Raw genomic sequence first — 13,408 nt, forward strand, 5'->3', positions numbered from 1 at the left:
TTTTTTCCTTTGTTTTTTAGTTTTTTAACACTGCAAACTCATGAAAACAGCTGTTATCTGTAGTTTTCCCATTTCTGTGTACAATTTCTTCCCTTCCCTATCAGCTGAGATTCCCCATCTCAAACTGAGTTGTGTTCCCCAAACTTTCAGGGACTAGAAGTAGGGCATCTCTTGGTATTCTCTTTAAATCAGTGTAAAGKTTGTGTAGTCCTTGATTTATGCATGCTCAGGAGTAATAAATTTCACAATTCTGAGTTTTTGTAGTTTAAATGAACAAAATAGCCAATGGAGTCTTCATCAGCAAACAAACTTGTGTCAGCTGAGAAACTCTATGGTAGGTGTGTAGCCAGAAAAAAAATCCAAACCTGCAACCAGGGAGAGGAGAAATGWGAAATGCCTGTGTTGGAGCATGAGATGTTTTCAGTGGCTGAAGTTTCTCAAACCTAACTCATTAGGAGTTTGATTGAGGCTAAACCTGTTCTGCATTCCAAGAGGCTCTTATTGATTAAAATTTGAAGAATTTTTAATGGTACTTGAGATTCATAGGCCTTCCTCTAATTGTATATTTTGGATTAATGTTTTTGTGTGGGTTGGTCTGTTTCCTCCCATGGTAGTAATGTGCCGTGCTAGCCAAGTAAAACTGTTACGCTCTGTAAGGGGTGGGAAGAGAGGTTCCCGTATATGTTACTACATACTTCATATTCCCTGGGGTCTTTTGGTCAAAACAGCCAAGGTATTCTCTTGAAGTTTCTAGTTTTTTTGTAAATATAGTGTACTTGGAAGGCAAAACGAAAAGGCAAAATAAGATTGAAATAATTCATAGGGAACTTAATGAATAAGAGACACTTATAGCCTGCAACTATCCAGTGTTTCAAATTCAACACTGGAGATTGGTAATGTCATGARCTGGTCATAGGTCACATTTATTGGAACTCCCAATTGTGTCTGCACCAATACTGGTGTAATTCTTACTCCATTTTCTGRTGTTGGAAGGCAGTCTTGTCTTTAGTGTTCCAAGCAGAAGAATTCTTTGGCCAGAAGACTTGCACAGTCTGCAAAATCCGTCTGTCCTTGTTCTGTCTACCTCCTTTTATTATCTAAATCCTCCCGTTACTTCTTGGACTATGTATGCTGGTAATGCTATTTAAATATTAACTCCATGCACTGTTTCTATTTTAGTAACTTTTTGTTGCATCGGTTTCTGCTCACGTCTTCTTTTCCTTACCTCCTAATAATTTTAGGGCAACCAAACCTTTGTTCATTTGCTCACTTCTTGATTTGATAATGCCTACATTTGCTTTGGTGTACTTAGTGTGCTAAACAGGGAGAGAGCAGCAGGGACTCCTGAGCAGTTTTAAAAATGGCAGTTGAACCTGTGCTTTCCTTCGTAATGAACTATCATGATTGTGTTTAATTTTGTTTTATGGTATTTTGCAAATTGATTCTAAAGCTCTTCTGTTTGTGGCTTTTCCCCTGCCCCCCTACAATGTCGATGGATCATTCTCTTATGTTGCTTGGTTTGTTTGCTTTTTTTTTTGTTTGTTTTTTGAGGKTTTTTTGCACAGTGTTTTTACTTTGACTGATACTCACAATCTCGTTGTACTTACTATTCTGTCTCAGCTATGAACTTGTTCAATAAGACCAGACTTCATAGAATAAACAGTCTGGACTGCTGTCCTCAGAGATTTCTCCTCTTTTCTTTCAGATTTGATGTCAAATGTTAGTTTTGAAATCTTTCATAAGAAAGAACAAGACATATCTTGGGGCTTAATCTCAGAGGAAACTTTGCSTCAAGTAAACATTAGTTATTTCATTTTTTTCCCCTCAAAACACACTAAGAGTTTCTCTAGGTTACTTTGCTTTTTGATGCTCAAGAGAAACACACACAGCCCATGACTTATTTTCTTTCATTTATAATTGTGATGCCAAACAGCTCTGAAAGTGTGGGCTGCAGCTGGCTGGAAAAAATATTCTGACGTTTTCCTGTTTCTGTAATGTTACCGATACATGGTAGATRTAAGAATTCAGATTTTGTGAGTTTTTTTCGGTGATTTATTCACTGTTATCACCTGAATCGATCCACCTTGAGATCTTCTGGCTTTTAGTGCATGAGGACACACTTCTCATGATTGCACTTGGCCATTCCCATGCTTTTTCCAAATATATTTCAAATTATTTTGTGTTTATTTTAACTGATTCTGTAAAGACTGTTTTGCTTTATAGATGCTATTGTAAATTGCAGAAGTTTCACTTCACAGGGCCTGATGGGTCTTACTGTCTTAGTGTACTTTGAATTTGACTGTCCATTTTAAGAATAGGACAGCAACAATAGCTTTTCTTGTTCTTTACTTTTTAAAAGCATGGAATACAATACACATCTTCATTTATCTTCATCTAGCATACAGCTAGATTTCTCTTTGCACCAGATATATTTCTCTGATTTTTTCCTTTGACCCATTCTGGCATGGGACTTGGAAGATATCACTCTGCTGTTGCAAAAAATCCTCTTTTTGGTGTTACTACCAAAGTAATCATTTGTCTGCCATGTATGTCAAATAAGAATGTCCAGGGTCTTGTGTATTTGTGAACAGTTTTTGAAGTGAAAAAAGAAACACAGTGTGCTGTTGCATGTAGGTGGCATGTGGTCATGTAGTTAGCTCAGAAAAAAAATCAAAGAACACCCAGTAGTCTATGTGCTTCTTTCTGCTTTTGTGATCCCATGTGAATAGAACAGAATTATTCATTCTATGCTGAAAAAAATTGTTTGGTAACCCAACTTGTAACACACACAAATCATGGAGAAACTGTACAAGGATGACTTTTAGCAAGCCTGAAAGCTCAAAGGTGTGATTTTGTTTTAGTTGTTGTTATGTGTACATATTTTTGAGGCAGTGTATTAAGAAAAAATATATACAACTTTTATCCTTACCATAAATTAAAATTGATAGGAGGTGTCACATCCTTAACTTTTTCACATTTGTGTGGTGCTGCTTCTGCCTTTTTGCTTGTACTTTCGATGGTTCTTCAGGCTTTTTTTTAGTGTGGTTGAGTTTCCTTAAGTTGTGAAACAAACTGTTTGCAAAGGCTTTCATTCATCTTTTTTGTTGCCTTTGTCTCTTGCTGTTAAATGTGAATGGACTGGTGGATTGAATGAGTTACTCTTGCGCAATAAAACAAGTGGAAAACAAACTGTCAGAGAGGAAACAACTTGAGCAGTAATTCTAYACTTGATGGAACTTAGAAGTGTCCAAAAACCCTCTTGGAGCTTGATTTGACACTGCAGTGAAGTGAGTGATTGTTATCTCTGATTGTTCTAAGTACTACCTGTGCATAATTGTATGCTGACATAGCTTTGGTTTGTCATTTTATTTTATGTAGGGTTTTAAATCATACTACTTGACTGGCTATCTGAGTACACCTAAAACTTGATATTAGTCTACTTCATGCTTTCTTCTAGTGTGACTGTAAGGAATTTGGGTTTTGATTTTATAGGGAGTGTGTAAGAGATTAAGGTCAGAGTGGTTAATTTTCCATTTTGGTTGTGAGGCTTGTGGTTTGTTTTGTACAGAATGACTCCTGTTACCTTAGAGCCCCTTCTAGGGAAGTCATGTCTTTGACTGCATTTATTGAACTTTTRTGATTCCTGAACTTTGGGTCAAGCCTTCATCCAAGAGTAGTTCGTCTGATCTCAGATAAAACAATTAGCTCCTGCAATTTGGTCACTGTAATTGTATTATCATGACTATGAAGTATTTTGAAATTATATACTCTGAGTGGCGGTGTTGTATCTGGCTTGTCAGAAATCATCCAATTGTTTCTTCTTAACTGGATTTATTCTGTTGGTAGCAGAGTTATCAAATATGTTAAAAAAGTAATAAATCTGTGTGGTTTTTCTGATTTTGGTGCCTGAACCCGTGTCTTATGTCTTGTTTATCTGGGACTAGAAGATACGTTGAAAGTTTTTTAAAGTGTGCATTCTTCTTTTGAGATTCCAGAACCTGGCTCCTCTGAAATACCAAGAAGCTTTAGATAGGGGATGGTAAACAATTTCAGCAACAATTTCAGCAACCTTCTTCATGGTCAGAAGTAGGAATTTGAGATTTCTGCTCTACAACATAWGTCGCTGTTAGTGTCCTGTAATATGTGAACCTCATGAAATTTATCAACATCAAGCGCAAGGGTCTGCATCTGGGGCAAGACAATCCCAAGCACGACAGGTTGGGCAGAGAATAGGTTGCGAGCAAAGAACAGGTGGTGTGCAGCCCTGCTGAGAAGGACTTGGGGGTACTGGTCAGTGAGAGGCTGGACATGACCCAGCAAGGTGGACTCACAACCCAGGAAGCCAAATGTGTCCCGGGCTGCATCCAAAGGAATGTGGCCAGCAGGGTGAGGAAGGTGACTCTGTGCTTCTTTGCTRCTCTGGTGAGACTCCACCTGCTGCATCCAGCTCTAACGGTGCAAGAAGGACATGGAACTGTTGGAGCGGGTCCAGAGGATGCCTGTGCACCTCTCTCTTCTACGAAGATAGGCTGAGAACCTGGGCTCGCTCAGCCTAGARAAGAAAAGGCTTCAGGAGATCTTAGAGTACCTTCCACTACCTGAAAGGAACATCCAAGAGWGCTGATGAGGGACTTTTAACAAGGGTATATAGTGATAGGACAAGAATGAATGCTTTTAAACTGAAAGAGGATAGATTTGTATAAGGTGTTACAAAGAAATTCTTTACTTTGSGTGGTGAGACCCTAAAGCAGGTTGTCCAGAGAGTTGTGGTGATTCATCCTAGAAAATGTTGGATGGGGCTTTGAGCAACCTGGTGTAGTGGAAGGTGTCTTGGCCTATGGCAGGGCGGTTAGACATGGGTGATCTTTCTGGTCCCTTCCAGCATACAATTTTATGTTTCTGTGATTTTTGTGTGGTGGGATATCACCAGGACTGTTTGCTCTTTAAAACTGCCTCACTTAATTGAGAAATTTTCTTCTGTCCTTTTTCATATTATCCTGTCCTTAATGCCTTGTTCATCTTTCTGCTGCATAGGCTGATACAAAGTTGAAAAGGAGTAGATGCATGTAGAGAAAGAGCACTTTTGGTTCAATCTGTGGGCTAACCACTCACTTCTTAGCCAGGTTAAACTAGGGGATTACTTTATCCTGTGCAAAGAATGGTGTAGCAGGTTAGGGGACCTTGAGCCTTCTGCTGAAATTTGTATCGTTACCCTGTTTCAGGGTGGAGGATCTTGAGTATAGTGGTCACTGCTTAATGAGGCTGTGGACTGTCAGAGAAGGTGTCTAGTCATGATTTTAGGATTTTCATTTGTGCTGAACATCACTCAGGCTGGCAGCAGCTGTGTGTATCTTCGTTCATCTCTTTTGGTAGTCATGAAATGAACAGCAGTCTTAGGTTTTGTCCTTAATACTAAAGTCATGTAGACAAAGATGCACACTATTAATCAGATGTTTGAAAACATCAAAGCAGTGTCACTTACTGGGTACCTTAAATTTGGTAGGTTTTCCTCTTCCTCCCCTTTTTCACTGTAGATGTAAAACCACCTGTATAGCAGTATTAAAACTGCAGAGGTTGCAGCTTTAGCCTACAGTGTGAACTGCATGGAATTCCGTTGTACTAGTTTAAAGTTAAGGTATTAATACAGTTAAAATTTAGTTTATTTATATATACTCCCCCCTCCCTCCCCCGCAGGGTGTATTTTCATTCTGGTGCTTTATGTATTTTGTTATTTACATTCAGTTATTCCACTGCTGTTCCCTGTTGTTTCCTATCGTTGCCATTATAACTATCTTGTGGTGTTGTGCCCTCCCTTCACATTATCTCTTCAAGGTTTGAGGTTTCTTTGTACTTGTGTGATCTCAAACAACATCAGAGCTATGGAACCTACTCCGTGCAAATTTTCCTTTTTTAAATAAACTCCTTGAGTTTTGTCAACAGCTTCAGATGATTAATCAGTCCTCTGGATATAAGTGTATACGTGTRCTAGAATCTGTCTGTTCAAAGATACCTTAAATGAAAAATAAATTGTAAAAGGAGACTATATCCATAAATATAAGCAAGAGTGGGGGAAGGGAGCAGAGTTAGGGTTGAGCTTTCAACCTTAATTCTGTATTTCAAGAGTTCTGAATGCTTGGTTTGTTAGCATTAGTGCTGCACTAACTTAGGGTATTTTTCCATGAGAGTGTGTGTGTTTAACCAACTAAGCATGAAATCCCTTGCTTCTGTTTGTCCCTATTAAATAGTGGCAACAAAAGAAACAGACAGGAGATGGGTCCAGAACAAAGCAGAAATAATGGAGTATTTCACCCCAAAAAGGAGAGTGAAACGAGAAGTACAATGAGTAGGCAAAGACAGACTCAACAGCTGGAGGCAGTTTAATGTGTTGTAGAGAGTAGTTATTCAGGGACATTTGCTGCCCAGAGCTTCAATCTGTGATCTCTGGGCAGCACATACATCAGAAGTGTTTGGCCATCCCTGCTATAAACATAATATGCTTTTCCCTGAAGAAATCTCCATAGGGCTTTAAAGGGACACTGTCTAGGATTGTCAGCATAAGTACCAATCCACCTAAACCCAGAATCATCTAAGTGGGTTAGAAATCTGTAAGGAGAAGTAGAGCTGGCTAACTTCTTCCCTTAACACTTACAAAATTATTATACATGCACATGTAGCATTCATGCGCACTTAGAAATAAAGTGAAAGTAAYAGTGCTGCTAGTATTGCACAGATTTCTACAGACTGCAGCACCTCTTACCCCCAGTTTCCTGGATAAATCCATCCTTTAAAAAAAAACCTGTCTAAAAGCATACATTTTTTACAGAATACCCTGTTTTAGTTTTCAGTACTTAAAAAATATTTTAGTTCATTAGAAAATGAACTCCTGACTCTCCCTGGCTGCCTATTTTTGCCTGCCCATGTTCTCTATCCAGTGGCTATAGATTTTAGTGGGTTGTTCTCAAAAATGGTGAAAGCTGACACTTTGATATGTCATTTCATTTATATTAAGTAAAGGTCTTACCCTGATAGGATGAGAAGGCTCAAAAAAATGTTGCATTTTTGTTCCTAGCAGTGGGGCTCGATTACATGACCATATCCCAAACAACCTTTCAGTGATTGCACCAACTAGCTCTGCTTGACCCTGTATTTGTGGTAGTGCAWTGTTTTCTTTCTGTTGTCTCTGACATTTTATGTAAGAGGCACTGTTTGGGTTTAGAGTTTGTTTTGTAATACCTAAAGGGCAGGATTTTATTGCACATTGAGCAAATCAGATTTAGGAATCAATGGAGGAGACTTCCAGGTTCATATCTGGCAAGTTAATTCAAGTTTCTCTTATGACCTTTGGGTTGACCAAATGGAATGGAAAGTATGCTGGTTTGGGAAAGAACTAACCACTAGTTGTGAATTGAGCAACTCTCTCAATGTTTTTGATGTATCTGTGTTTTGGAATTCTGGAATGACTTCTTTAGTTACTAGTACACATTTTGTGCAGTTTTGTGGTTTTCAGAGTACACTGTAATATGTGATGACATCTTAAGTAATGTGTAACTGTAGTCCGTGGTTATAAAATATTTCACGATGCATTTCCTGTCCATAATAAAATGCAGAATATAAGATGCAATTTTATTTGCATGGTCAGTGACTTCTGAATTTTCTACTCTCTACAGATACTGTGCTACTAGATGCAGCTGCCAAACTTGTGATAATAAACGTTCAGTCTCTATAATGGATGCCTAAGTAGCCCTAAGTTTGTTAGGGACCCGCTGAGAGAACAGGAAGAGAGTGATCAGGCTGTTTGTATCAGCAATATTTCYGATGTGAAAGAAATTCATTGAGCTTGACTAAGGAGTGTTGCGAAACTATAAAGTCTAAATATGTTATTACAAGTATCCCTTGCAGTGTGTTGTAGAATTTCTCATCTCAGTTAAGTTCTATACAGATTAGCTTAAGTTTCAGCAGCTTTTTGAAGCTAGAATATTAAAACCTAGTTTTCACTACAACTAAACCAAGCTACTGAAGGAAATTAGCCTAGCAGAAGGATGAAGTCATGAATATAGCAAAGATAAAGGAAACATATAAAATAAAATACAAGAGTGGTCTGGAGGAATCAATGTGCCTGTCTTATAGGGATATTTCTGAAACTTTTATGCCTAGCTGTGCTTGCTGGGGAAGGATAAGTGAGAGGGTGGTGGGTCTACTTATGCTACTTTGAAGATGCAATTTGATGTGGATTTTTGATCATGTGTTCAATCCACAGCACGTAAAGATTCTGCAGACTAAGACTTAAGGAGTCTGCTATAGAGAGATGCTGAAGTTCACAAGCCTGCCTGTTACCCATAGAACCTCCATGTATGTTCTGCAAAACATATAGCAGAAATTATCTTTCGCAAAACTAGAAGTTATTAGATGTTGTCAGGCCTGAGGAATTGTGTCTAGCTGCATAAGAACTGGCAAGTGGCTGGACAGAGAGAAGCACAGAATTCCATCAGCTTGTCTATTCTTTATGTTTTTACCAATGTGACATCAAGAGGTTGTTGCAGAGATGCCATGCTGACAGGGACAAATTGAATCCTTTTAAATACTGGCTGTAGAGGATCTGACACACAGCCTCGGGAGCTCTGGCAAACTCCGAAGAATTTTATGTGGCTTTCAGCTTGATATCCATTAAGTGGAAGCTCTRTTTAAGGGAGTTTATGTTGTTTGATGAACTCAGTTGGCCTTTCTCACTTAAGTACCACAGTGGAATATTTGCTGTGGCTTTGTAGAATCTGTGAGATAAGAATAAACCAGTAAATAACAGAACATCATTAAATAAAGTTAGAAGGCATGTTTATTCCCTTTAAGGTAAGGGGACATACAAGAGCAAACCTTCTTAAAGAAAATAATTTTTGAAACAAATTTTGGCAGAGGCAAAGCTATTGTTTTTTAAATCTGTTGCCTTTATTCAGCTAAAATATTACTGTAAATATTTTTACTTCTAAAGTATTTCCTTTCACTCTTTTAAAAGGTGCTGAAGTAGTTTTTGCAGCTTTCACTGATTTTTTTTTTTTTGCTTCTTTAAAGTAATGAAAACTGTTTTGGCAGCATGTGTAATAGCTTACCATCTATACTGAAAGAATCCAATTAAAGTAGTGCGTTGAGTGAGCTGTCCTTTTATAATCACATTCTCACTGGACGACTTGCTCACAGGGTCAGACCCCACTGTTTGCATTAGAGTCTTACTGACATCAGTTCAGTTTCTCTGCTCCTCCAGTAGCTCTGAGTAACAAAACCTGGGTAGTAGTAAAGACAAACTAGGTAAAGGTTGTAAAGACTGGATTTCTTTTCCCACAATCAGTGCAGTGATTGACTTGTGGATGACATGGAAATAAAGACCTGGGGCTTTGTGAAAACAGAATGTGTGAGAAGGGATTGATTGCACAGACATGTTTTCCCTTCCTTATTAGAGCAGATGTCTTCCTCTGATGTAAAGTGGCACACACTGGGCAAAAAGGTACTTAAATATATATAAGGGCGGTGGAGATCTGCCTTTGAAATTAGCAGGTAATTATGCTCTGTACATAAAATAGAAACTTCCCAGCTTTACTGGAATTGCGTGCTTTTAGATTTTTACATAAAAAGTTTCTAAATTGCATATAAATGAAGAACTGAAGAACTTGATGGGGGCCTAAGGAATCTTTTCTATGAACTTGGTCTACTTTGGCAAAACTGTTTAAGAGAAGTGAGCAGAACTCTGAAGTAGGCTTTGTGCAAGAGATTTTTATATGTTTATGTTGTGATTAATTTGTACTTCTCTGGGGAAAGTGAGTGATCAATCTCTTTTTTACTAGATCTATGTCTAGCAGAGTTTATTTATTTTTTTATTTACAAGCTGTACCCTTTAACAGCTGTTACTCTGAGCTGAAATACATGACAAAGCAAGCCCAGAAAGGACATCAGTGGAGCAAAGGTCCCTGATTTTGTTTTGTGACAATAGGTGGAGCCTGGCCAGCAGCTGTTCAGGAGTGGCTCTGATATTCACACCAGGTATTGCATGAAATTAGCCCAGGAAGGAAACTCATGCCTAATAAACTGCAGAGCTGTGTAGGGCATGTGCCTCTCTCGTGGTGTGAGGAGTTTGTGCTACTTGGAAATGGATATCGTATCCCTCACACCAAATCTTTGAGGACTGGGCAAAAAGTTAACATGTACATTTCTTTTCTCATAAAGTTGTTCTAGATTTTAGTTGAGGTTGTCTTGGTCTATTAATTGTTGGCTTAGTCAAAATAATAAATAGGAATAATAATTTGCTTCTCTCCAATGCCTTTAGGTTTATCAACTTGCTTCCTAGAACGTTGCTGAATAAAAATGTGCCAAAAAAGAAAAGTAACCTCTTCATTTTGTTTTTGTTTTGTTTGTTTTGCCCTCACCTGGCAGTGTTTCAGAGCACTTTGCTGCAAGGGACCGCCACCACCGCGACCTGAGTATGACTTGGTTTGCATTGGCCTCTCTGGTTCTGGCAAGACAAGTCTTCTGTCTCAGCTCTGCAGTGAAAGTGCGGAGAATATCGTGTCTACCACAGGTAGGACGCTGCCTTTATTCCATGGTGTGCTGGAACATGACTGAATGGTAGCTTCTGAAACACATAGCAAAGGCTGTACAGAACTTCAGTCTGCTTATCTTGCTGTTGAAAGTGCCTGCATTACTTTAAAGCTAGCAATTCTTTGTTTCACTATTTGTTCATACCTTGAGGAATATCCTTGAAAAWACACAATTTGGAATGTGTCGAACGTCCAAACATTGTGTTCTAGTGAGGCAGAACCATAACATACAGTGGCACTGTACTGTAGACACACATTAAAATGTTTATTTCTTCTCATTTTACTGTTGATTTTTAAGCAGTCTCACTATTTATTGGAGAGAAAAGAAGAGAATATGTTGTAAAATAGAATAGGACAATGATGCTCTGAAAGTTAATTAGGGATTTATTTCTGTATRTGTTTGGCTTATAATGCCTTGTGGTATGTGCTAGCAACCAGAAGAATAAATGTAATGGAAATATGGTTTTTTGGTGATAATCCCAGCTTTTTAGATGAGCAATAGGCTTGTTTATTTAGTACAGKCAGATTGAGATCAAAGAACCAATTTACAACAAGTTTCAGTGGTATTGAGAAGACACATAAAAACAGCACAACCACAGATAAGAGGTATCTTGAGTCCAAAAAATTTGAATAGGCATCTTGATAAAGATGAACCAGAGTGTCTAATACTGAAAAGCATGTTTTGATTAAAAAAACCCCAAAACAAAACCAACCAACCAACCAACAACAACAAAAAAWATCCATCTAAGAACAGAACAGCACCAGAAAAACCAGAAACAAACATATGAAATGAAAAAAGGGAATACTTGGCTGCAAAGTTCAGAAAAAGGGCAGATTAGGTCATGGAGATTGAAGAAATCTGGTTCAGTTGCTGCAGCAGTTATTAAGGTTGATTTGCTGATGGAAAAGATACTAAGTGTTCTGCAAGTAACTTGTGTTTACAGTTACATGGCTTTGTATTGTACTGTGGTTCATGGGCTTGAATTTTATGATTGTGCTGTAACAACTCTAACTGTTTCTTTGAGTATGTTTGCTTAATTGACAAGAACATAAGGTTATTCAATTCTACTGTAAGTAAAACGTAAAACAGGTGCGAGAAAACAGTGTTTTTCTTACAATGAATAATTAATCTGTTGCCTCTGTGGTGGTGTCATTGGCAATGTTAGAAAGATCTGACACTTAGTAGTGAGAAGGTGACTAACTCAAAAAGTTAGAAGGAAATTGTAATTAGGTTTTTTTTTTTTTAATTTTTTTCCTCCCCTCTCTTGAGGTTTATCTCTGGAATTAGAAAAAATTATACTTTAACACTTTAGACCCTGACAGAAATAGTAACAGCAATATAAATCAAAGTATAGGGCTCTCAAAGGACGTCATGAAAATACTATTAATTAAAAATAAAATTGCTTTTATTTTTCTAGAGATACACAATAAAAAACCATTATTTAATCAGGCAAATTGAGGAATAAAAACCAGTTCTGGAGGATACTCAGCAGACAATCCAGATAAATGCATATCTAAGGGTATTCATCTTATAATAAATCTTCTTAAATGTGGTATACCAGACATTATTGTGAATAATCCAGGAATAGAATGTGACAATGTCTCCACTCAGGTTTCAAACTATAACCTATATTTTTGATTTTCTCTTCAATGTCACTGAGGTCCATTCCAGTTTTTCCTTCTCTCTAGGAAGAGTTTAGGATTTATTTTAAAATAACAATCCCCAGATTATTTCATAATTACTCCCTTCAGACTTTCTTGTACTTTCCTCTATTGCATCTAGCACTGACTATAATAGGAGCACTGTAATATCTTCTTGGCCTAACCAAGAAGRAAAAAACATCTTGTTAAATGATAGCTAATAAACTTGAAGTGAAACACATTTTTTCAAAATTTCTTTACTCAGTTTACAGGTATGTAATCGTGTTGAAACTACTTGTGCTAGATGTAAATAAATGTAATGTCTGTCTGGATTTTATGCTGAAAGAGCAGACATGTCTTTATTTTATGCTGAAAGAGCAGACATAATTTCTCCTATATAAATTGTTATATACACTTGCATGTATGTATGCACTAAACATGCAAAATTTAGTATATAATACATTGATATATTGCTAGGAGACTTTCACATTCCCTTTCTCTTTTCTGTCTGAATTTTCAATTAYGGGTAAAGATCACATTTTGATGGTGTTTTTTTGTTTGATTGTTTTTTTGGTTTTTTTTATTTTTTTTTGAGTTTAAAAGTAAAAAAGGTAATAGAGGATTCATAGTGTTTCCAGTGTGCTTAAATCCATTTTAACACATCCAGCTAAGGTCTGTCGAAGGATCTTTCAGGTAATAAAATTTATAGACAAGATTAATAATCCAGGTGCAGCCAAAACCTGTGAAGTTTAAATGGAAGAAAACAGTGATTTGAATTGCATGTTGTCTTCAACATCTCCTAAAATGTGCAGAATGATCACTGCATATTACTGGTAGACTGAATTATCCACTTTAGTTCCAGATGCAGTAAAAGAAGATTTTATAGAAGTATATTTTTGTAGACAGTCTGGATGGAAATTTTGTGCTGAATTTTGTATGCCAGATGCTTAAAATTGAAAATTTCATTGCTTATACTGATTTATTCTCTTCCCCCTCCCTGGCGCCCCTCCACCTCTTACCCCCTTCCTATCCCCTTATAACTGACTTTTTAAACAGCACATTGAAACAGAATTGCAAACATGCAAAATCTGGTTCTTCATGAAGCTGTTCTTTCTGAATATATGCAATTGATTCCCAGTGGTCCCTTTAACAAATAGCTTACTAATGCTCTTTATTTCTCTTCCTAG

At 37.4% G+C, this 13,408-nt stretch overlaps 1 protein-coding gene across 3 annotated transcripts in view; it reads left to right on the forward strand.

Moving 5' to 3' along the window:
- ARL15 (ADP ribosylation factor like GTPase 15) overlaps nucleotides 1-13,408 on the forward strand; it is a 222,173-nt gene that overhangs the window by 69,290 nt on the left and 139,475 nt on the right. For all 3 annotated transcript variants that reach the window (XM_057389693.1, XM_057389694.1, XM_057389695.1), the window contains one exon: nucleotides 10,417-10,561. In XM_057389693.1, coding sequence (XP_057245676.1) covers nucleotides 10,417-10,561 — 145 coding nt within the window. The remainder of the gene's footprint in view (nucleotides 1-10,416; nucleotides 10,562-13,408) is intronic.

This window comes from Malurus melanocephalus, unplaced genomic scaffold (assembly GCF_030028575.1).
Source record: "Malurus melanocephalus ecotype Western Australia unplaced genomic scaffold, MMel_1.1 scaffold_18, whole genome shotgun sequence".
Lineage (NCBI taxonomy): Eukaryota > Metazoa > Chordata > Aves > Passeriformes > Maluridae > Malurus > Malurus melanocephalus.